This window comes from Anomaloglossus baeobatrachus, chromosome 4 (genome assembly GCF_048569485.1).
Source record: "Anomaloglossus baeobatrachus isolate aAnoBae1 chromosome 4, aAnoBae1.hap1, whole genome shotgun sequence".
Taxonomy (NCBI): Eukaryota; Metazoa; Chordata; class Amphibia; order Anura; family Aromobatidae; genus Anomaloglossus; species Anomaloglossus baeobatrachus.
This window is the reverse complement of record NC_134356.1, coordinates 453,618,573-453,641,853: the sequence shown is the minus strand read 5'-3', so window position 1 is coordinate 453,641,853 and position 23,281 is coordinate 453,618,573. Positions and strand designations below refer to the sequence as shown.

Below are 23,281 nucleotides of genomic sequence, written 5' to 3'. Positions count from 1 at the left end.
GTTGGTTGGTGATCAAATACTTATTTCATACAATAAAATGCTAATTTTTTTTTTTAAAAATCGTACAATGTGATTTTCTTGATTTTTTTCTTGTATTGTGTCTGTCACAGTTGAAGTGTACCAACGATAAAAATTACAGACCTCCATTTCTTGTAGGTGGGAAAACTTGCAAAATCGTCAGTCTGTCAAATACATATTTTCGTCACTGTATATTGTTGGAATAAATCCTGACATGTCCCTTGAACTACTACTACAGCCTTGCGAGCCTTCTCAACGGCTTTTAATTTTCTGAAGATGGATGTTTGATGACATTTTTCTTTAGGTCAGGTCCTCTGGAATGAGGTTGAGGAGACAATGGCACTCCAACTTTTGATAGCGCCTGTTGGCAACATTTTCATGGTTATTCCTTCTTTCTAGATTGCACGGACTCAGCCACCAAGAGTGAAGATTTCACACACTTTCTATTCCGATACCTCAAGGATCTGTCCCAACATTAAGAAATGTAAGTTTGTAAAATCCTTGTATGGGTTTGAAATCAGGCCACTGCTGGTACATTAGGTCATGGAACCAAGGATGGATATCACAAACCGTAATGACTCCATTACACATTTTGGTAAAACAGATATTTTGAACTTTATCTGGATAGGTTTTTACTTTGGTAGAAAGGATATCGGTTTCTGAAAATAAAAAAAAAATACCTAGGAAGGACTTTCGTGAGGAAGGGATCATGTATGACTTTTGAAGACACATTTTCCACTCTTAAAATATTAGGATCTGCTGAGTTCTTATTATGTGTTCTCTGAGGAGTGGTACAGAGGGCGCCACAATCAAGAAATCATCCAAATAAGGGATGACGAAGATGATTTGCTTTCTGATGAACACCACCGCTTCGACGCCACATTTTTTACAATGGTCATGACAGAAGAAATTCCAAATGGTAAAACAGTGAAAAGGAAATGCGGAGTCTGATGGAAAATCATAGGAATTTGCTGTTGGTTGGATGGAAAGGAGTACAGTAATAGGCATCCTTTAATATATCAATGGTTGTCCTAACAGTTTTTCCCCACTAGAGGAAGGGTAGATTTTATGGATTCCATCTTGAACCTTTTGTAGGCGATATATTGGCTTATTGTTTTTAAGTTTCTAATTATTCTGTATGTTGATTATTTATTAAAAGGAACAGATGGGAATAATGACCCATGCCTTGTTCTAGCACTGGGACTGTGGAAACAGCTACCAATGTTTGAAGGTATTCAGGACTGGACATCAGAGCACCCTTCAGACTCAGCGGAGGAAAAACCATTTATTACCTTTAGGGTTCGCTCATACCAGCTTAACACTTGGATGAGTGCAATGCAAATACAAAAATTATATTGCAGTTGGACCAACGATATTCAATTTTTTTCTCAGATGTATTTGACCTGCGAGTGGACCAATATGGGCAACAGTTATGCTTTTCTTGTTGTTTTTTTTTAATGCAGCCATTGTAAAGTTTTTGGCTAATTACACCAATGACAAAATAATATAATCCAGTGCCCAACCCATACCCCACCAATAGAAAACTCACATCTCAGTCAGAAACATTTAACAGACAAACATTTATTAAAGTTCTTAAAAGAAACACAAAAACAGCTTAAAAAAATCCCCCTTTAGCTACAGTGCAATGCAATACTCTAAATTAAATATACCTTTAAAAATACAAAAAAAAGTGATCTTTGTACAATGAAGGGATAATGTTGAAGTTTCCTGAGGGGAAGGGATTGATCCATCCATGTGGACAAGTATAAGAAACGGAAGGAGGAATAACTTAAGTCCTTGTTTACCTCCAAAAAAAAAAATAAAATAAACTAAACATCTACACGAGGCATTTCCTTGTGGCAATGGTTTTCAGTGTCTGGAAGCTTGAAATGAAGACTGATCAGAATCAAATAAAAAGGCACTGGAGCAATAAGGAAACCTTGGTCTTGTATACCAGCAGGTATCCCAGTTTCATCAGTGCATGAGGAATTATCACTTCTGGCAATCAAAGGCTCACCAATAACCTAAAGAAAACTGTATAACGCTGAATTAGCAATAATTTACAAATCTCGAAACTGAAAAGAGAAGGATTCATTACTGGTTTTAAGTGGGGGGATGAGACAACAGAAATAGGATGCAGAAATCATATTGGCTGACGTCGGGGTGAAACCAGTCACTGTGGCTTGTCTGACTTGTGCATGGTTGGCTTACTGCAGTATCGTGTATGGCCATATTGAAGCTCGTTTTCTCATTGCATTGATGCAAACTTCTAGAGTTCATGATTTTGCCAAAAGAAAATTCTACAAAATAATATCTGGACTGACAAATGGAAACCTCGTCCATATACAAGATTTAGAACCAGCCATAAAAGATTAAATAGATGTACAAAAAAGAAAAAAAAAATTCACAGTTTTTTTGCAGCCAAACTCAGTGTATGCTAGATCACAGGAGAACATTGGTTACCCGCCACAGTAATTGAAAATCAAAACACAAAAGTATTGTTTTGTAGGAAAGGTAAAGTCTAAAATACCATGCTAAAATAAACTGATGGATTTGGATGGTTCCTAATAAAAGTATAACATTGCAAGAAGGTCTACAGTAAGAATTCAAGCATAGAGAGGTATTCCCATAGTATTTAGTCCATTTATCAGTTCCGTTCTGATTTTTTTCCCCTGAAGCAGCAACACTAAATACTTATCCTCAGTTTAATCAGTTGTGGTCTGCTGTTTACATAAAGCTAAGCAGGGAGACAAGGCTTCATCATTCTAAAACCTGAGCCCAAGCCTCGCTCTGAGGTGAACGTGCAGCAGAGCAAGAGAATGTACACGTCATATCAATAAAAATAATAAAAAGGTATATTTAGTTTAAAGCCAGTAGTGCAACACAGACTCCGTGAGGCATTTACCCATGCAGTAAGCGGCCCATCTACTGTGGAATGCTTTAACTCGTCTATACTTTATTTCTAAGGAGATTAAAAAAAAAAAAAGAGAGTAGAAGAGGAGCGAAAAAAAAAAAACAAACAATTGGGATTGGGTTTTTTTTCTCTCTAAATAAAATGTAGTCAAGTTTCTATTCCCTGTAGTCCAAAATACTTGGATGAGGGAACTGTAAGGAGCTGTGAGATGCAACCCCCAACCATGGCTATTGAGGGGGGAATTGGGTTGTTGGTGGTTAGGATTTTGTTGCATTCAAGCAATGAGGGAGTGCAGTAACCTATGCAGTTAATACAAATGAACTGGAAGAGGAAGAGTGGTCCCCCGGCAGTCCCTGTTCTGAGCCGTAGGCATGGCCCTTTGTCTTGGGGCTCTTCGCTTTGAAGGATCGGCATTATTGCACCTGGACTCAGGAACCACTTCTGGGCCGGCCTTCCATTATAGCCGATGACATTCAATATCTGGTGATATCCCCCTGAAGATTTACACCATAGAGAACCTACATCCTCTCCCCCAATGCCCTAGAGTCATTGACACAGCGACACTGTAGACGCTAATCTGATAGTTTTCTCCCCAGTGGATTATGGAGTTCACTTGTGGTGTCTCTGAGAGTGGTTCTTCCTTTTTCTTTTGAAAAAACAGCAGCACCTGCCAAAAGAAAAAAAAAAAGGAGAAAAGAAAAGAGGTCAGTTATATTCTGATCACTATTCTTTGCTAAAGATGATTGCACTTATCTTAATGCTGCTTATAAAACTACTCTAAGGGGACGCTAAAATAAAAGGCTGTGTACAAAAAAAAAAAAAAAAAAAAAAGAAGAGGTTTTCTGCACAGGGGCCAGACAGCTTTGTAGGAAAAATATTGGCATTATACAGACTATCATTAGCATAACTGCAAAGGTGCTTGTCCGTTAATCTGATTAGAAGTCTAAATCAAGAGGTAAGTGAAGGCTGAATGCACCATGGGGTGGTTACAGACATCGGAGGAATGACAAGGAGCTAGAAACACACTGGTGTGTCGCATGCAGACAGTGTACAAGGTGATAAGGAGTGGACAACAACTTAGCCAGACAAAGTAGGAATTCGGGTGAAAGGATAGGACCCAAGTGACCAGGTAAATACTAATAACAGGAGCAAATTGGCATCCCTGCAGCTAGAAATATCTATGTGCTTGATGTGCCTTGGTGACCACACACACATTAGGCAAGCATCAGCCAAACCCAACAATTTTGACCATCTAATATATATGGTGTCTTCACTCTCCTCAAAAGCAGATACTTGGGCATCCTGGATTTCAACAAGCCTGATGTTTTTGTTCTCAAGAGACAGTAATTGCAGCCAACTCAAATGTCAGGTTCATATAAAAAAAAAAAAAAAAACAAAACAAAAAAAAAACCCAAAACACACAAAATCTAACTGGCAACACCGCTACCAGCAATGCCACCAATTCTCAAGCATAAAGACTAATAAAATTTTATTATATATACACAGATCAATATATATAATATATAATAAAAAATAATGCATGACACCCACACAGATAACTTCTTTCATTTTCTAAAGGCCCATTTACATGGGCTGATGTAAAGGCCCAGTCACACACGACGTCTTACCAGCGATCCCGAAAACCATGCGACTTGATAAGGATCGCTGGTAAGTCGCTGGGAGGTCGCTGGTGAGATGCCACACAGTCAGACCTTACCGGCGATGCAGGAACAATACAGGTCACAGTAGCAACCTGTATAACGATCTCAGCAGTCACTGTGACCCTGTCACACAGTGTCAAACACAGCGATGTGTCCTGCCCAGCAGGACGTCGCCTTTGAAGAAAATGGCCTGCAACAACTAGAGATCTCACAGCAGGGGCCTGATCGCTAGTAGATATCACACCTCACGAGATCACTAACGGGATCGCTACTGCGTCACAGAAACCGTGACTCAGCAGCGATCTCGCTAGCGATCTCGTTATGTGTGACGGTACCTTAAGGCAAGTAACGAGCTCCACCTCATTTACTGGCCTGTTTACACTGTGACGAACACGGACGTTCCCATATACAGTACTTTTATCGCATATATCCTGTTTACACGGGACATTGTGCTGTCAACAGTTTTTACTACGCTAATCGACAGCCCATCTTCTGATTACACAGGAAGTCTGCTGAAAACGATAATGATGATGCAAAAAAAAAAAAATAAATTGTAAAACACTCGATGTCCAAGTGTTTTGCTCTGTCAAGTGACTACTATCATATTTCCACCAGGGAATAACTGAACAAGCGTTCCTCAGGAGACTTCTATGGGAACGTGTACAGATATTGCCGTGTATTATGGTGCAAAAATGTGGACTCTACCCCTTCCTTCTTTACAAAAGCCTTTTTATGACCATGGGTAGTCTATTCTGAATGCAATTAAAGAGGGACACACGAGTTGTCCTATGGGATTAGCTTAACAGGAGGGTCCTCTCCATGGTGTGCGCTCCTCAAAGAGAGACACTCACCACAAGTTGAGCATTTTCACGCAGCTACAGTGTGTTAAAAGACAGAAAGAAAGAGAGAAATATTAATACACCTAAGAGACACGACGGAGAGGATGGGGGGATGCAGCCATGCAGACAACATGCCCAGCAGGTCGAAAGAATGGGGATATTAAGGTCAAGAGGAGGCAACTGAAACTTTGGAATTGATGCCTAGCATTGGGTTTCCAGATTTTTGTTTTTGTTTGTTTTCTATTCAAATACATGACATTGATCAAGATATTGACAAATCATGCTTTAAAAATCATTTTAAGAGGGGCCTTTAGGCAAAAAAAAGCATCAAAATGCCAGCAATATCAAAAGCCTTGTACATTGAAGTATAAGTTTGCTCCTAGTATTTTACTGCTGACAGATCCACAACAGAACCTACACATGCATATATATATTTTTTGTTAAAAGGTTTGATCAGTCTCTTGAAATAGTTTACAAAAAGATTAAAATGGTAGAATAGATAAATTGAGGAATGATCGCCTTACTGACCTCGAGCCAATCTATCCCAGGACCCCCCCCCCCTCCCAAGTCTCTGTATCCTGACTTCCAGTAATGACATTTCTGCAAGAACATATGACCGCTGCAGCCTGACAATCTGTCTGCAGCGGTCATCACTGTTGTCATGGCTGCAGACAGAGATTGGCTGAAGTGGTCACATGCTCGTCCAGTGGAGGACAGGATACAGAGACCGGAAAAGGGGAAGAAATAAGGAGTATTATTCTGTTACAGATTTTCTACTACTTTATGATTCAAGAGGCGGAAGAATTCCTTTATGTGCCTCTTAAGTTGGGATCATTTGCTAGATATAATTTAGCATTTTAAAAATATGAATGCAAATAAGAGCGGACATGTGGATGTGTACAATTAACTATGCTGGAGATAAATCTATACTTCTAATAATCAGTATAGGCAATATACTGCTCTACAAAGTCCCAGAAGTCGGCAGTTCAGTTCTTAACACTCAATGATCTTAAAGCAGAAAAGGTGACATAATGTAGTGCAGGGCGGTGGGTTATGTAATATGTCCTCTGACGGCATGCAGGAGTGGCTGCAGGTTAGGCAGTGATCTGTACTGTAGCGGCAGTATAGACAACAAGGCACAATATGGAAGACAAGAAAGTAGATGAGGCACATGGGAACTGAGTACATGATACGTGCTGGGGTAGGATAGTGGAGGGGAACAAAGGTCGGGCACATACTTAGCTTCTTCAACAACATCCACCTCGGCTTGCGCTGTGATTGGTGCATTGGAGTGACCACCCGTTTGGTCGTCAGCATTCAGCTGCCCATTTGTTGAACTCATCACCTATGGCAGAAATAGATTGAAAAACAACAATTAGTAATAATAAAATGTAAACCTGGACTAAACACACACATTCCTGGTGAGGTTTCTGGATGCCCACTAGATGGCGCACTAACATACAGCCCAAATCGTTCCACTCAAAATGCATTATTATGAAGAAATCAGGGTCAATGGGCAACTTTTATATAGGCAAATTAATGGAAAAACAAAAAAAAAAAAAGAGCAAAGTTTAACTATTTTGTCAACAAAGAGGATTATGCTGGTTTGCACTGCCCAGCAGTATCTTAAGGAGCATGTTCAGATGCTGCAGATTTCCTGATTCAAAAATGTGTGATATATCAGACAACTTGTGCATTGCATAATCTACTGCATTCCCCCAAAATCTGTGCCAAATGTTTCCTCTACATGTGAATTGGGTTTTATACTGTGATGGGCACAGGACTGCAGCGCGGTCACTTTCCAAGTCTCCGTGCACAGCACAGCTCCTTATTCTCAGCTATGCAGGGAGCTGCAGAAAGACCCCATTTACTGGACAAAAGATCCACTGCAGCATCTGCAAAGCATGTGGCCAGGAGTCCACTGCGAAGGGGGGCACAGGGCTAAAGCGACGTTGTGGCACATTCGATTATTGTGATAATACAAATGTGCTGCCAGAACCATTATGACACAGTCCTTGTAAGATACTTTCCACTTGTGTGATGTGAACAGATTAATCTTTCGCACCCTCTCCACCAGGCACACGGAAACATAAGGAAATAACTTCCATCTCAATGGCGGAAAGGGACAGTGTATAATATAGACATTGTATATTTACAATAAGGAGTGAGACTATTTTTTAAGTACATTTCACTCCAAAATGTTTTTAATCGGTGTGACATTTACTAAGTGTTTCCACCAGAATGTAGAACCGTCTGTGCCGTGGCTTATTGTGCATTTTTTAATGTGACTAATAGTCATAGCTTATGCCACAGAGAGCAGATTAATGTTTGGCATTTTTCTAACCAGTGTGATGGTTAATGCCATGGACGTATTTTGGGAAAGGTTTAGCAAATAGAGCAATGCAGTAAAAAATCTGCTATAGTCATGACACTTGAGAAATAAGGGCTCATATAAGACAATTTATGACCAAAAAGGCTCAGAAAATGATAGCACTCGTAACATCTTGGCATTAAACATGTTCTCAACAATCACTCTTCACATGCCTAATAAACATTAGCCCAACATGCTCTAATACCTGCACAGATCCCCCATGCCGGTCTGATGCCAGGTGAGGTGCCAGGTAAGCGGGATGAGCCTGTCGGCTGGCCTGTAACTCCCAGGCTCCTCGGCGGTCTGGTGCACCCGTCTGCGCAGAGGCGTTAGGAAGCATGCGATTGCGAGGTGTGGAGGAGAGGGGTATTTGGGGAGGAGATCAGCCAGGCCAAAGCAATGGAAACAGATCACTGTGTTAGTGAAGGTGAGTAGAAAGCCAAGCTATGGTCGCGTGCTGCAAGCAGAGCAAAATACTCAGCCCTTCTCTGTACGGAAAAATGCAAGCGGTCTCAGGCAGAAGAACTAGAAAAGACATGGTGAAGCCTACATAGCAAGCAGACAATAGGCGAAAAAAAAAAAAGTGTTTGGTTGCTATGCCTGCACCAATTTTACCCAAATCACAGTCTATACCAGCTTGCCATTTTACTTACAAGAGGGGGCTGGCAATGCAGTCCAAGCGAAATATATATTTAACGTAAAACAGAGATGCATTTGTTTTACAGAACTCCAAGGCATCAGTCCAAAAGTAACACAATTTAGTATTAGTAGAAAAACCGCTAATTCCTAATGGCCAAAAGAATTTACCCATCAGCGTCATTACAAAAGATGGAGCACTTCACAGGGACAGGTCACCTTGTATCATAGTAATTACGGGAATATATTAAATATTTTAGGTGTTAGAAATAAATTGCTCATTTGTTCCTTGCAGATCAGAAACCATTCTTTTTCAGTAGGTGTAGTTGTTTTAGGGGCTCGCAGTATTCAGCGGCAGTCCATCACTGCAATCTTACCATTTCTCTGCAATGTAGTCTACAAGTGTCAGATCACGGGTGAAAAGGTAACAAGGTCAACAGAGAATATGCCTTTCTGACGAGGCCATTACTGTATATGGTTGACAAGGACAAAGACAACCCCCTCTAAGTTTGAGAGGTGCGAATAAAAGAAGTGGGTCTCATCATACTAGACTGATGGCTTCAATGATCACTACATCCCGTGTAGTCACTGCAGAGGAAGTGCTTCGGTGGCGCACAAACCGCACTTTCCCAGGAGAGGATGCTTCCATATTAAAGGGAATGTCTATAATAAAATTATCCTGGGAATACATACAGGGAATAGCATATAGACTTCTCTGCAACAATGACTACTTGTAATACTCTAACCCCACTCTCCTTGACATATACTAGTACTAAGCCAATATTTTTAGCAATGGAGAACCTCTCTTCATGACAACTCCTGTCCATGTGCTCTATAAAAAAAAAAATAAATATTGGAGGACCTCTTACCAGATGCCAAACCTCAAGCTGATCTTAAAGGGAATTTGTCAGCATGTTTTTGCCACCTAATATGAGAGCAGCATAACGTGGGGGCAGACATCCTGACTCCAGCGGTGTGTCACTTACTGAGCTGCTGCTTAGTGTAGTTTTTATAAAATTCCTGTTTAAACAGCAGTAGATTATCATTAGAGGACTACTTGCTGTGCTACCAGGTAGTCCAACATATTCATAAGCTCTGTATAACTGCAGCAGAGGAAACATTGATTTTATCGAAACGACAGCAAGCAGCTCAGTAAGTGACCCATCGCTGGAATCAGGGTTTCTGTCTCTACATTATGCTGCCCTCAGATGGGGGGGCAAAACCTGATGACAGATTCCCTTTAAGAGGAAAACAAGAAAGCCTGCGGAGACACCATCACGTTTCTCAACACTGGCAGGAAACTAGCCAGGTATTTCACCGGAAGGAACAACCACGGGAAGGGCAGTCTCCAGTCAAGGAGACCACCTATGCCAAACATGGTATCCATCCACAGACAGCTGTTTCGGGGTTTTGCCCCTCATCATTGTGGAGTAGGAAACTGGCTAGCGGGAGCATTGCCTAGTAGAAAACTACATAAGCAAGGATGGTTCACCTTAGGGAGATCAACATCCAACAGCGTGGAGACACCATCACGTTTCTCAACGCAGTGATTCTAGAGCAATGCCCCCTGGGGGCAAATACCCCGAAACAGCTGTCTGTGGATGGATACCATGTTTGGCATAGGTGGTCTCCTTGACTGGAGACTGCCCTTCCTGTGGTTGTTCCTTCCCGGTGAAAGACCTGGCTAGTTTCCTGCCAGCGTTGAGAAACATGTGATGGTGTCTCCGCAGGCTTTCTTGTTTTGAATATTTCCCAGGGGGCATTGCTCTAGAATCACTGCGTTGAGAAACATGTGATGGTGTCTCCGCGGTGTTGGATGTTGATCTCCCTAAGGTCAACCATCCTCCCTTTAAGAGGAGGCTGACCTAATAGGTCATTTTTTGTAAGGCTACTTTCACACATCCGGCTTGAGCCCTGCGGCTCAATCCGGCTGTGCAAGCTATGCAACGGATGCGGTGAAAACACCGCATCCTTTGCATAAGTTTTTCCCATGCGGCCCGCCCGGTTTTTGCCGCTTGCGGCATGCTACTGAGCATGCGCAGTGGCAAAAACCGCATGCGGCGGCCGGATGCGGTATTTGCCGCATCGTGCCGCATCCGGCCGCCATAGGCATGCATTGAGAGATGCGCCGCATCGGCCGAATGCGGCGCGATGCGATTTTTTTTGCCGCACGAAAAAGTAGGATTTTTGTGTACTCACCGTAAAATCTCTTTCTCTGAGTCTTCATTGGGGGACACAGGACCATGGGTTATGCTGCTGTCACTAGGAGGCTGACACTAAGTAAACATAAAAAAGTTAGCTCCTCCCTAGCAGCATACACCCCGAGCCGGAGGCGGGCTCAGATCAGTTGGTGCACAAGCAGTAGGAGGAGTACCAGAATCACCATACATAAACACAAGTTGTAACTAAAACAATGCAGCCGTGCAAACAAGAGGTCTATGAACATAAGACCACTGAAAAAATAGCAGGCAAATGCAATTGAATCAACCAAAAAACCAAGCAGGGTGGGTGCTGTGTCCCCCAATGAAGACTCAGAGAAAGAGATTTTACGGTGAGTACACAAAAATCCTACTTTCTCTATCGTTTCATTGGGGGACACAGGACCATGGGACGTCCAAAAGCAGTCCCTGGGTGGGAATACCGAAAAACCCGCAGAGGCAGACAACAACAACCTCCCTCGGCGGGCTTGCACTATAATTGAATGCTGCCACCCTATTACAGGTGCGCAACTGCTGCCTGCAAGACCTTTCTCCCAAAAATAGCATCTGCCGATGCTTGGGTGTGAACGTGGTAGAACCTAGTAAAGGTGTGCAGGCTAGACCAGGTGGCGGCCTTGCAGACCTGGTCGGCCGACGCCTGATGCCTAATCGCCCAAGAGGCGCCCACTGCGCGGGTAGAGTGCGCCTTTACCCCCCGCGGCGGAGACTTGTCCCGAATCCGGTAGGCCTCTGATATGGCGGAACGGATCCATCTGGCAATTGTGGCCTTGGATGCCGATTCACCCTTCTTGGGACCAGAAGGGAGAACAAACAGACCATCTGACTTACGGAACGGCGCGGTCCTGGAGACATAAATTCTAAGTGCACGCACTAGGTCCAGGGTGTGCAAGGACCTCTCCAAGCTGTGAGAGGGGCCAGGACAGAAGGATGGAAGGATGATTTCCTCGTTAAGATGGAACGGGGAGACCACCTTTGGGAGAAAAGCGGGATCTGGCCGGAGAACCGCTTTGTCCTGGTGAAAAATCAAAAAGGGGGAACGACAAGAGAGAGCTGCCAGCTCTGACGTCCTGCGAATAGAAGTGATGGCAACAAGAAACACCACCTTCCAAGACAGGTGAGACAGGGAAGATTCTCGCAAGGGCTCGAATGGGGAGCCCTGAAGTGACCCTAGGACTAGATTAAGGTCCCACGGTTCTAGAGGCCGACGGTACGGCGGTGCCAGGTGGGCTACTCCCTGGATGAAGGTCTTAACCTGTGAACGAGCGGCCAGTGGCTTCTGAAACAGGATTGATAACGCCGATATCTGGCCCTTTAGTGTTGCGAGCGAGAGACCCGCATCTAGGCCTGACTGCAAGAATGCCAACAGGGAAGGAAGGGAGAAGGCGAGAGGAGAAGAAATATTCTGCTCTTCACACCACCTGAAGAAAACTTTCCACGTGCGGTGGTAAATCTTTGATGAAGATGGCTTCCTGGCCCTAATCATTGTCTGAATCACTCTTGAGGAAAAACCAGCCTTAGCTAGAACCCAGGATTCAATGGCCAGGCCGTCAAATTTAGGACCTGTGAGTTCTGATAGAAGAGAGGCCCCTGCTGCAGGAGATCTGGACGGTCTGGAAGGCGCCACGGAGCGTCTGCGAGGAGCTGAGTTAGTTCCGCGAACCATGCTCGCCTGGGCCAGTCCGGAGCCACTAGGATGACCGGTATCCCTTCCGCCTTGATCTTCTTGAGGACCCTCGGAATTAGAGGGAGCGGAGGGAAGATGTACGGGAGACTGAACTGGCTCCATGACAGGGTGAGGGCGTCGACTCCTAAAGCCAAGCGGTCGCGGCACCGCGCTACAAAGTGCGGAACTTGACGGTTGAACCGGGAGGCCATTAGGTCCACGTCCGGAACTCCCCATCTGTCGCAGATCTGGTTGAAGACTTCCCGGTTGAGGGACCATTCTCCGGAGGCGAGGCCTTCCCTGCTGAGGAAGTCCGCCGCCCAATTGTCCACGCCTGGGATGTGTACCGCTGAGATCAGGGAGTGATGACACTCGGCCCAGTGCAATATCTTCTTGACTTCTCGCATCGCCCCGACACTTCTTGTGCCGCCTTGGTGGTTGATGTACGCCACCGCCGTCGCATTGTCCGACTGGATCCTGACCGGGCAACCCTGTACTAGGTGCCGAAACTGCTGCAAGGCTAGCCGGATGGCTCTTATCTCCAAAATGTTGATCTGGAGACAACTCTCTCTCGGTGACCATCGGCCCTGCGCTGTGTGATGTCGAAACACTGCTCCCCAGCCCTGGAGACTGGCGTCGGTGGTCACTATCTTCCAGTGGAGCGGGAGGAAAGACCTCCCTGATGCGAGGTTGCGCTGATTGAGCCACCAACGGAGGGAGTTGCGGGTCTCCGGCGAAAGATGAAACCTGCGGTCCAGAGAAAAGGGAGATCTGTCCCACTTCATCAGCAAGGCCAGCTGGAGTGGCCGGAGATGGAACTGTGCAAAGGGTACCGCTTCCATCGCCGCCACCATACGACCGAGGACTCGCATGCCGAACCTGATGGACACTTGGCGCTGACGCTGAAGAGCGCGGAGTCCTCGTTGTAGGGAGGAGATCTCCTGTGTGAGGAAAACTCGCCCTTGGATGGTATCGAATACCATGCCTAAAAAGGTGATCCGACGGGCCGGGATCAGAGAGGACTTCTTCCGATTTATCAGCCACCCTAACCGTGAAAGGGTGTCGATCGTGACCTGAACCCCGAGACGACAGTCCTCGAAAGAAGAGCCCTTTATCAACATATCGTCCAAGTACGGGATGACCATGACACCCCTGGCATGCAGGACGGACATGGCAGCAGCCATGATCTTCGTAAAGACCCTGGGTGCGGATGCGAGGCCGAAGGGAAGAGCTGTGAACTGGAAGTGATCTTCCGCTATCGCAAAACGGAGGAACTGTTGGTGAGAGGTGGCTATCGGGACGTGAAGATAGGCGTCTTGAATATCCAGCGATGCCAGGAATTCGCCTACCTCCATGGACGCGATGACGGACCGGAGTGACTCCATTCGAAACGGCCGAGGTCTCACCGACCTGTTCAGAAGCTTTAGGTCGAGGACGGGACGGACAGAGCCGTCCTTTTTGGGGACCACGAAAAGGTTGGAATAGAACCCCTTGAAACGCTCTGCGGGAGGGACTGGTACCACGACTCCGGTTCGGAGGAGGGAGTCTATGGAGTGAAAGAACGCGCGAGCCCGCGCGGTAGACTCGGGAGGGCGAGATAGGAAAAAACGTCTCGGTGGCTTTGCCTCGAATTCTATTTTGTAGCCTGATGTGATGATCTCTCTGACCCAGGCATCGGCGGTCAGGGGGATCCACACATGCTGAAAACGAGACAGGCGCCCTCCCACAAGTCTGGCGCTGTTGCGCGCCGACCGCGAGTCACTTGGAGGAACGACGGCGGTAACCAGAAGAGGATCTCGTGGACTGGCGGGGGCGTGAACGCCAGGCGGGATTGGTCTTGAATGACGGGGTCTTCCTGTCTCTCGGAGGAGAGCGACTTTTCCGCGGCTGGGGATTGGAGCTGAAGCTGCGAAAGGACCGGAAACGAGCGGTGGAGCGCCGATTCTGGAAGCGCTTGGGGCGCAATTGGGGGAGAGATGTACTCTTTCCTCCCGTTGCATCGGAGATCAGCTGGTCCAGCCTATCTCCGAAGAGACGCTCCCCTAGGAAGGGCAGGGAAGTTAGTGACTTCTTAGAGGCCGCATCCGCGTTCCAGGAGCGGAGCCAAAGGGCTCGACGGATGGCCACATTGTTGCTGGCGGCCTGGGTCGCGCAACTTGCAGACGCCAGGGCTGCATTGAGCAAGTACTCACCCGCGAGGGAAATCTGCGAGGCGATGGGAACCAGGTCCGGATTGGTAGGAATGGCGCGGAGACCGCCGCGTAGCGTGTCCGCCCAGGACATCAGGGCCTTCGCCACCCAAACCGAGGCGAAGGCCGGAGAGAGGGATGAGCCCGCTGCCTCGAAGGCGGAACGGGCCAACCTGTCAATAGTACGGTCCGTAGGATCTTTGAGAGACGTACCGTTAGTGAGTGGAAGGACTGTGTGAGAAGACAGGCGGGAGACTGGGGGGTCAACCACAGGGGAACCTGCCCAATCCTTTCGAAGACCCTCAGGAAAGGGATAATGCAAATCGATGGACTTACCGCTGGTAAATACCCTGTCCGGCTGTTGCCTGTGGCTGCGCAGTAACTCAGCGAATTCTGGATGTCCGCTGAATGTGTTCTGGGCCCGCTTCACCCGCTTAAAGGAGACCTGGGTGCTCTGGGAGGAGACTGGGTCCACCTGTACCTTCAAGGTCTGGTTTACTGCTTCTATCAGGCTATTTACCATGTGCCGAATATCGGCCGCCTGCTCTGAGTCCTGTAGGGGTACCGCATCGGAATCATCCTCGGAGCAGTCAGAAGCCTCCCTGGAGGACTGACGGTCTGGACCTGGGGATGAAGGTGAAGCCTGGGAAGAGTCTGAGGACGAGACCCGGCGGGTCCGTTTCTGAGCAGCAGAGGAGGACCCTGCAATGGGGCTCACCTGCTCCGGGGGCAATTGCGCCGGGTCTGCGGGAATCTGGGCGAGCGTCGGCAGCAGGCGTAGAGCTTGCGCGATGGTCCGAGAAGCCTCAGAGAGGGAATCTACGGACTGGGACAGGGACGCTAGCCAGTCGGGGGGGGGCGGGACGCAGGGCCCTGCAGCATATGGCGCTGTGGCGTCTGCGGTATCAGAAGCGTCGGCCGCGGAGTCCTGCGGAGGCTGCGCGTCTGTAGAACAGACGGAGCATAGTGGGGCGTCCTGACCCTGGGAAAATTTGGAGCTGCAGGAGGAGCATGCAAAAAATAGTGCAAAGGGGGCCTGCTTGGATTGGGTGGGCTTAGCCTTAGGCATGGTGCACACAGGTACTCTCCCTGGTGGCTGCTAGGAAGGAGACAGGAGAGGGTTAACTCGTCCCTAAACTCAGAGAATGCTACCTAGTGAGGGCTACTCCTTAGGAGCAGAGCTTACCCAGGTCCTGCGTGCTGCCCACCAGTCCAGAAGTGGAGTCCAGGAATGAGCTGGCCAGAAAACTCAGAACGCCGGCATGCTGCAGCCTCAGGGGACCAGAGGCAGGCTAAAATGGAGAGGGGACGCTGGAGGAGGCTGGGGGAGGAGCAGGATTCCGGCGCGAAAAGTCTGGAGGATTCACAGCCCCCACCATCTGCCAGGAGGCAGAGCAGTGGGAGGTACAGAGGGAGACGACCGGCGGCCAATAGCATGCAGCGGGGGCGTGGCTAGGACGCAGGAGCGACTAGGCCGAAGCCGGGGACTAAATTTATGGAGGGGGCCGGGGGGAAAGAGCAGGGAAGTCGGATCCTACCTGCAATCGGCGGCGCCGGCTCAGCGATGGATGTGGTGCAGGCAGAGCTCCCTGGCCCTGCCTGTGAACAGCGCTGCTCGTCCAGGAAGGCTCCGGGGGAGAGCGTGCTGAAGGCAGGGTAGTAGGCATCATGATGGGGGTAGACAGCCCCCTATCAGGAGAAGGCAGCGTGACAGGGCCCCATCTATCACAAACGCTGCTGAGGTTCCATCCCTGCTGTATTCCCCTGTACGCCCTTTGGGGTGATACCTCAGGGCGAATCAGGGGTGCCCACAAAACAACCTGCCCACACGCGCACCCCCGGGAGTGGTACCACGGGGACGGGCGGGGGAGAGGGCCCCGAAGTCTCAAGCCCCTGCGACCCTGGGGAGCGGTACCCACGGGGCTGCGGAGAATGAGTGAAGCGAATACCTGCAGAGAAGAAGACGACAGGTATGAGAGCGATGAGCGGCGCCGAAATAAAATAAAAAAGCGCAAAAACATACATGGCTGAGGGGGGCCGAGACGGCCCACATCAGCCTCCTACGACACTAAGCTAAAAACTGATCTGAGCCCGCCTCCGGCTCGGGGTGTATGCTGCTAGGGAGGAGCTAACTTTTTTATGTTTACTTAGTGTCAGCCTCCTAGTGACAGCAGCATAACCCATGGTCCTGTGTCCCCCAATGAAACGATAGAGAAAACGTGCCAGGCAACGTTCCATCCGGCCGCCGCATCGGCTAAATCTGCCGCATGCGGCAAAAAACGGATGGAACGCAAGGCCATGCGGCACAATGCGGCACTAATTAAAGTCTATGCAGGAAAATCGCAACCGGCAGCAAAAAAAACCAGTTGCGATTTTCCTGCAAAGTGCCGGATTGTGCCGCAGAAGAAAAACCGGAGGTGTGAAAGTACCCTAAGTTTGAGAAAACACCATGTTGGTTATATTTTATGTGAAAATCCTCATATAAATCTAGGTCTCAAAAAAATAAATATAATTTTTTTTATTGTCTTATTTTTCCTGCTATTAAATAGCAGGAAAATTCCCCAATGCCCCCTGCAGACAATTCTAGCTCCGGTCACTTCCTCCAGTCTCATCACTTGGGATGTGACCAGAGACGCTGCCTTCTGAAATGGCAAGAGACTTTGCCGAGATGCTCTGCACTCACAAGGGGCACATTATAGAAATTAGTAAGTGGGGATTTGGATAAAGGGGAGGGATCAAATTAAAATGGAAAATTAGAATATACTTTTTAGAAAGAGCAAATCCACATACACAATTCCGCTATTGAAAATGCTATTAAAAAAGTAGATTGGAAAACAATATTGCTGAAGGATGATCTATACTAAAATGAAAGGGAGCTTCGTGTAACCGTCGTTTTCACATATCTCCTATCTCGTGTAATCGGTCTTCACTGAATACAGATTTTACAGTGAATTGAGAATTTTGAAAATGAAATTATGGGTCCTGGAGGAGACGGAAGCAGACTGCTTTGATGAGATATATTAGACTTGCTTATTTTCATATGTACTATTGATTTATAAAATGAAAACTAAAACGCCGGTTACTCGTTAACATCTCATAGGAGGAGGTTGTCTGGATAGATGGTCATGGGAAAAATTCCACTTGTAGTCAGGATTCTTAACTGACCTAATTTTTAATTACATTTTCGGGTGAATTAATGTGCCCTCGGGGTACGGTAGAGTTTTTCATTGGAAGTATACGCAGCTTTTAATAATTTGCAGCTTAGGACATGTTTAGACGAGCATATTAAATGGATGTGTGCTGTCTGGGTAAAAAAAAAAAAATACTAAAGCACAAGGTGAATCAATAGGGCTGTTCAGATCACAGGTTTTTTTTTTTTTTTTCTTTATAAATTTTATATTCTGATTTCTATTCTATTTTTTCGTGCACAAGTAGACTTTAATGTGCGAGTCTCATCTGACATACAGAAAAGAATCGTGCACGCTACGTTTGTGTTTTTCTTGATTGTATGTGTATTTCTAATTATATTATACACACAGATTATAATATATATATATATATATATATATATATATATATATATATATATATATATATATATACACACACATATACACACACGCATATTATATTTATATTATACACACACACATAATATTATATATATATATATATATTATAGTGTGTGTGTATATATACACACACACACACACAGTATTATATGTGTGTGTGTGTATAATATAAATATAATACTATGCATGTGTGTATGTATAATATAAATATATATATAATTATGTGATTATGTGTGTATGTATAATATATATATATATATTTTATGTGTGTGTATAATATAAATATAATACTATGCATGTGTATATATTATATAATATATACACACATATATACATACACATACTATGCGTGTGTATATATATATATATATATATATATATATATATATATATATATATATATATATATATATATATATATATATATATATATATATATATATATATATATATATACACACATATATACATATACATACACACATAATATATATAATATATACTATGCATATTATATATATATATATATATATATATACATACACACATACACACACACATAATATATATATTATGTATATATATATAATATACTATGCATATTTTATATATATATATATATATATATATACACATGCATACTATTATATTTATATTATACACACATTATATATATATATATTATACATACACACATAATTATATATATATATTATACATACACACATGCATAGTATTATATTTATATTATACATACACACATGCATAGTATTATATTTATATTATACACACAGTATTATATTTATATTATACACACACACACATATAATACTGTGTGTGTGTGTATATGTGTGTATATATATATATATACACACATACATATACATACATATACACACACACACACACACACACACATACATACATACATACATACATACATACATACATATATATATATACACACACACACACACACACACACACACACACACACACGTATACTATTATAAATATATTATAATATATATTTGTTATAATATATAATATATTATAATTATATATATTTACAATATATAGTACATATACGTGTGTGTCACATGTACGTGTGTCACATGTACATATATAATAAATACACACACACACACACACACACACACACACACACACACACTGTGACACTTCCACATCAAAGTCTACAGGTGCACACAAACAAAAAAAAAAGCACAATACAAATCAATTGTAGACGCCAATTTTAACAGATACATTGTCATTACTAACTTGGGAAACTATATTTGATCCTGCACATTAGAAATTGTTGATATAGAATTATGGTTGCCAAATACGGACACATAAATGGCATACAGATGACAAATACAAGTTAAAACACTGAGTTTTTTGGATGATTTTTCATACGCTAGTCTGACCCCGGCCTTACTTTGAAATGCTCAGAAGAACTTTGCTGTAGTGGATTATTCTTTTTAAGAGTTTCATTGTTTGGTCACTTGATGGCACTGCGGTGGTATTTAAAGGTTTTATTTCCTCCCCCATACAGTTAAAAAACAGCTATGCTATTCTGATAAATACATACGGTAAATAAAGATGCATTAAAAAGACTCCTATGTAAAACACAGACCGTGTTCAATAAAATGAGCACTATAAAGGGAAGATCAGTGTTGTAATGTAAAGGACTGTTTCACTTCAGGCAGAGCCTAATATATATCATATGACCATTGGACTGATGCTTATGGAGTTTAGGAAATACAGAAGGAAAAATAAAAGGGCAGAATGATTCAAGTATTTAATATAAAGAATATACCCAGGAAAAAAAATAAAATCGCTGAGAAAATGCATCATCTTAAAATTGTAACAAATAATTAAAAAGGGTTAACGTGGGGCAAAACAGCAGAATCTGCTACTATAGTCAAAAAGTTACTTGGGGCCATAACAAATCCCTTAGCCCAAGAGTAAGCAAGCTCACCTGATTTCTCAGGGGTTGAGTCTGTGACGGTCGCTCCCGATGGGCATGGCTGTCCCTTGTTATCGCAGAGGTTCCAGAATCTACATGGACGGATCCCACAGGGGTAGGCTGACGAGGAAAAATATACAGATTATTACCTTCTTTTATCAGAATAGAAAAGGGAGTAATTCATGAACTCTGCATAGCTAAAGGTACTGTCATCTGATTTTTCAACTCTATTGTTAATTCCCTGAGGAACTGGCCTGGGGACTCAGTGCCCCACCACTAAACTATCGGGGATTACTCTGTGGCGAGCTGAAATATAATGTATATCTATATACACACACATATTTTTATATATATTACACACGTACGTACGTACGTACGTGCGTGCGTGTCAGTGGTTTGCACTGCAGTCTTGGGGCTCGGGTCCTGGCTTCAAATCCCACCAAGGACAACATCTGCAATGAGTTTGTATGTTCTGTGTTTGTGTGAGTTTCCTCCGGGTACTCAGATTTCCTCCCACATTTCTAAGACATACAGAGAGGGAATTTAGATTGTGAGCCTCAATGGGGACAATCTTCCTAATGTATGTAAAGCACTGCGGAATATATATATATTTTTTTTTTACCTATCTATAATAGACATCCATAAATCCATCTACTTCCTTATTCCTGATACGTTCTAAGGTACCACCACCATGCTTTATACTGCAGCTATATACTGCCATGAGAAAATCTAAGGTTCAACAAGAAGTTGACCCATGGGGTGTATTTTTTTCTCCACACACTGCTTCCGCATTTTACCTAGTTTTTGTTAAATAATCACACTGAAATTTGTTGTATGTTATATAACAGAAGTTGCATTTAGCTTAATTTTAAGACTTTGAGGAGCAGAATTCTTTTTAATAAATCCTGATCCCTAAAAGCAAAGAATTCAGTGTACTTTGACTCGTAACTGTGTCCTTATTTGCTTCCTGCATATTGCCAGTGTCTGGAATCTGATTTTTATCACGATTACTTAACTACAACTGCAGTCCCAATGAGGAAAAGATCATCAGAAAACAGTCTCACACATTTCAGATAAGCCATTAAGGGGTGATCTGGAAGTTCCTCCATAATGCCTCCTGTGTAATATTGTGGATTTTACACATGCGGTCAAAACACAGTATACAGTGGTACCTTGCTTAACGAGAACAATCCGTTCTGGGACTGTGCTTGTTAATCAAGGTACTCGTTCAGCAGAGCAAGATTTCCCATAGGAAATCATTGCAATGCTGACGATCCGTTCCACAACTTCTAAAATGTCCCACCCTGGTCCCCTATTCTGTCATTCCAAACACACACACACACAAACACACACACACACCACACACACACACACCCAAACAAACACACACACACACAAACACACACCCAAACAAACACACACACACACACACAAACAAACACACACACACACACACACAAACAAACAACACACACACAAACAAACAACACACACACAAACACACACACACACACTATATGCTCACCTTACCTTCCGTTCCATCGCTGGTCTGCTGGGACATGCTGTTCTCTGGTACGGGCCGGGCTGTGTAACGCGTTACCATAACGACGAGGCAGGAACTTCCCGGCCAGAGCGCTGACGTCAAAGGCAGAGCCGCTTGCCGCTGATTGGCCAGCGCACTGCCTTTCATTAGCGGTGACAGGAAGTTCCTCCCTCGTCGCTATGGATGCAGATACACAGCGTGGACTGGAGCGCAGCGGCGCACTACAGCACCCAGGAGGCCGGCGATGAAACGAAAGGTAAACATATGTTATATTATATGCTCACCTTACTTTCCGTTCCATCGCAGGCCTCCTGGGTCTTGTAGTTCGCCGCGAGGACGTCACGATGTACCCGGGAACTACAAGAACCATGAGACCGGCGGTGGAACGGAAGGTAAGGTGATCATAATACTGTATGTGCGTACATGTGTGTGTTTGTGCGTACATGTGTGTGTTTGTGTGGACTGCAAATGCGGGTCAGAGTGTGGTGGATGGACGAAACCGGAAGTGTGTGCGGTGAGAATTTCGCTCGTACAGCAAAGCTTTCTCGTACAGCGGGTTACAAATTTACAGAAAGCTTTGCTTGTTAAGCGAAATTCTCGTTAAGAGGGTTACCCGTTAAGCGAGGTACCACTGTATAGTCATAAGCATTCAGCAATAAAATTTGCAGGATCCTGGTCCCAGTAGCCATGTCAGTAGTCCGAGCCTGCTCAACAGAAGCCCTGATAACCTCACCCTACCTGCCAGAATCCCCAGGGCAGATCCAGATTATTAGGTCTGGTGTGATGTCACCCTTGTGCCACGTTAGAGCCATATCGATTAGTACGGGGATGCTGGCAGGTGAGAAAGTACGCAGGGTTATGGTCCAGCATCCACAGACTACCAACGTAGGACCAGGGTCCTGCAATTTTTTGTTAAACTGCAGGAGGCACAATTCTTTATTTATGTGAAGGACACCATAAACATTTAAGGCCCTGTACACAGATTAAATTCTGACATGTGTGGATTTCAACAGAGCCAATGACTCCCCTAATCCTTTTAGGAAAAACTTCTGCCATCAATATTGTATCACCTTAAGCCATGCTCCCCAATGAAGACACAAGAATGGCTGGTAAAGCCTCGTATTTGCGTGTATGGGGGAGCCAGGAGTGATCGATAGCTTGAATGAACAATGGCTAAAATGTATGGGCCATATAACATTAATAGTGGCTTAAAACTATAAATTCAACTTCTCCCGCATTTGCCATATTAGCAGTTGTTCCAGTAACGCTGCTCAGTCAAATGAAAAAAAAAAACAAAAAAAAAAAACAAAAAACACAACAGCACAATACCACTTATGAATTCATTTTTGTGTATAATATACACACACACACACACACATATACATACATATATATATACACATTATATATATATATATATATATATATATATATATATACACACACACATACACACCTATACACACATATACACACACATATACACACACATATACACACACACATACATACATATATACACACATACATATATAGAAAAAAAACAGAGAAAATTGCATGAAAAATACCCTGACTATAAATAAATTGCAAGTGCTTAATAACAGGGTACTTAGTGTATACATTTTTGCAAAAAGGTAAAAAGCTGTCTCACCTCGTCAAGGTGTACCCATCTGAGACAGTCCCTAAC

At 44.2% G+C, this 23,281-nt stretch overlaps 1 protein-coding gene across 5 annotated transcripts in view; it reads right to left on the bottom strand.

Moving 5' to 3' along the window:
• Positions 1-1,579: 1,579 nt before the first annotated feature.
• LOC142303841 (casein kinase I) overlaps positions 1,580-23,281 on the bottom strand; it is a 108,806-nt gene continuing 87,104 nt past the window's right edge. For 2 of the 5 annotated variants that reach the window (XM_075345626.1, XM_075345625.1), the window contains exons 10-14: positions 20,064-20,171; positions 8,009-8,119; positions 6,671-6,777; positions 5,445-5,468; positions 1,580-3,599 (exon numbers count right to left, since the gene is read on the bottom strand). In XM_075345626.1, the coding sequence (XP_075201741.1) occupies positions 3,542-3,599; positions 5,445-5,468; positions 6,671-6,777; positions 8,009-8,119; positions 20,064-20,171 (408 nt within the window). In that variant the 3' untranslated portion in view covers positions 1,580-3,541. The remainder of the gene's footprint in view (positions 3,600-5,444; positions 5,469-6,670; positions 6,778-8,008; positions 8,120-20,063; positions 20,172-23,281) is intronic. The other 3 variants (XM_075345627.1, XM_075345628.1, XM_075345629.1) reach the window with 3 other exon arrangements.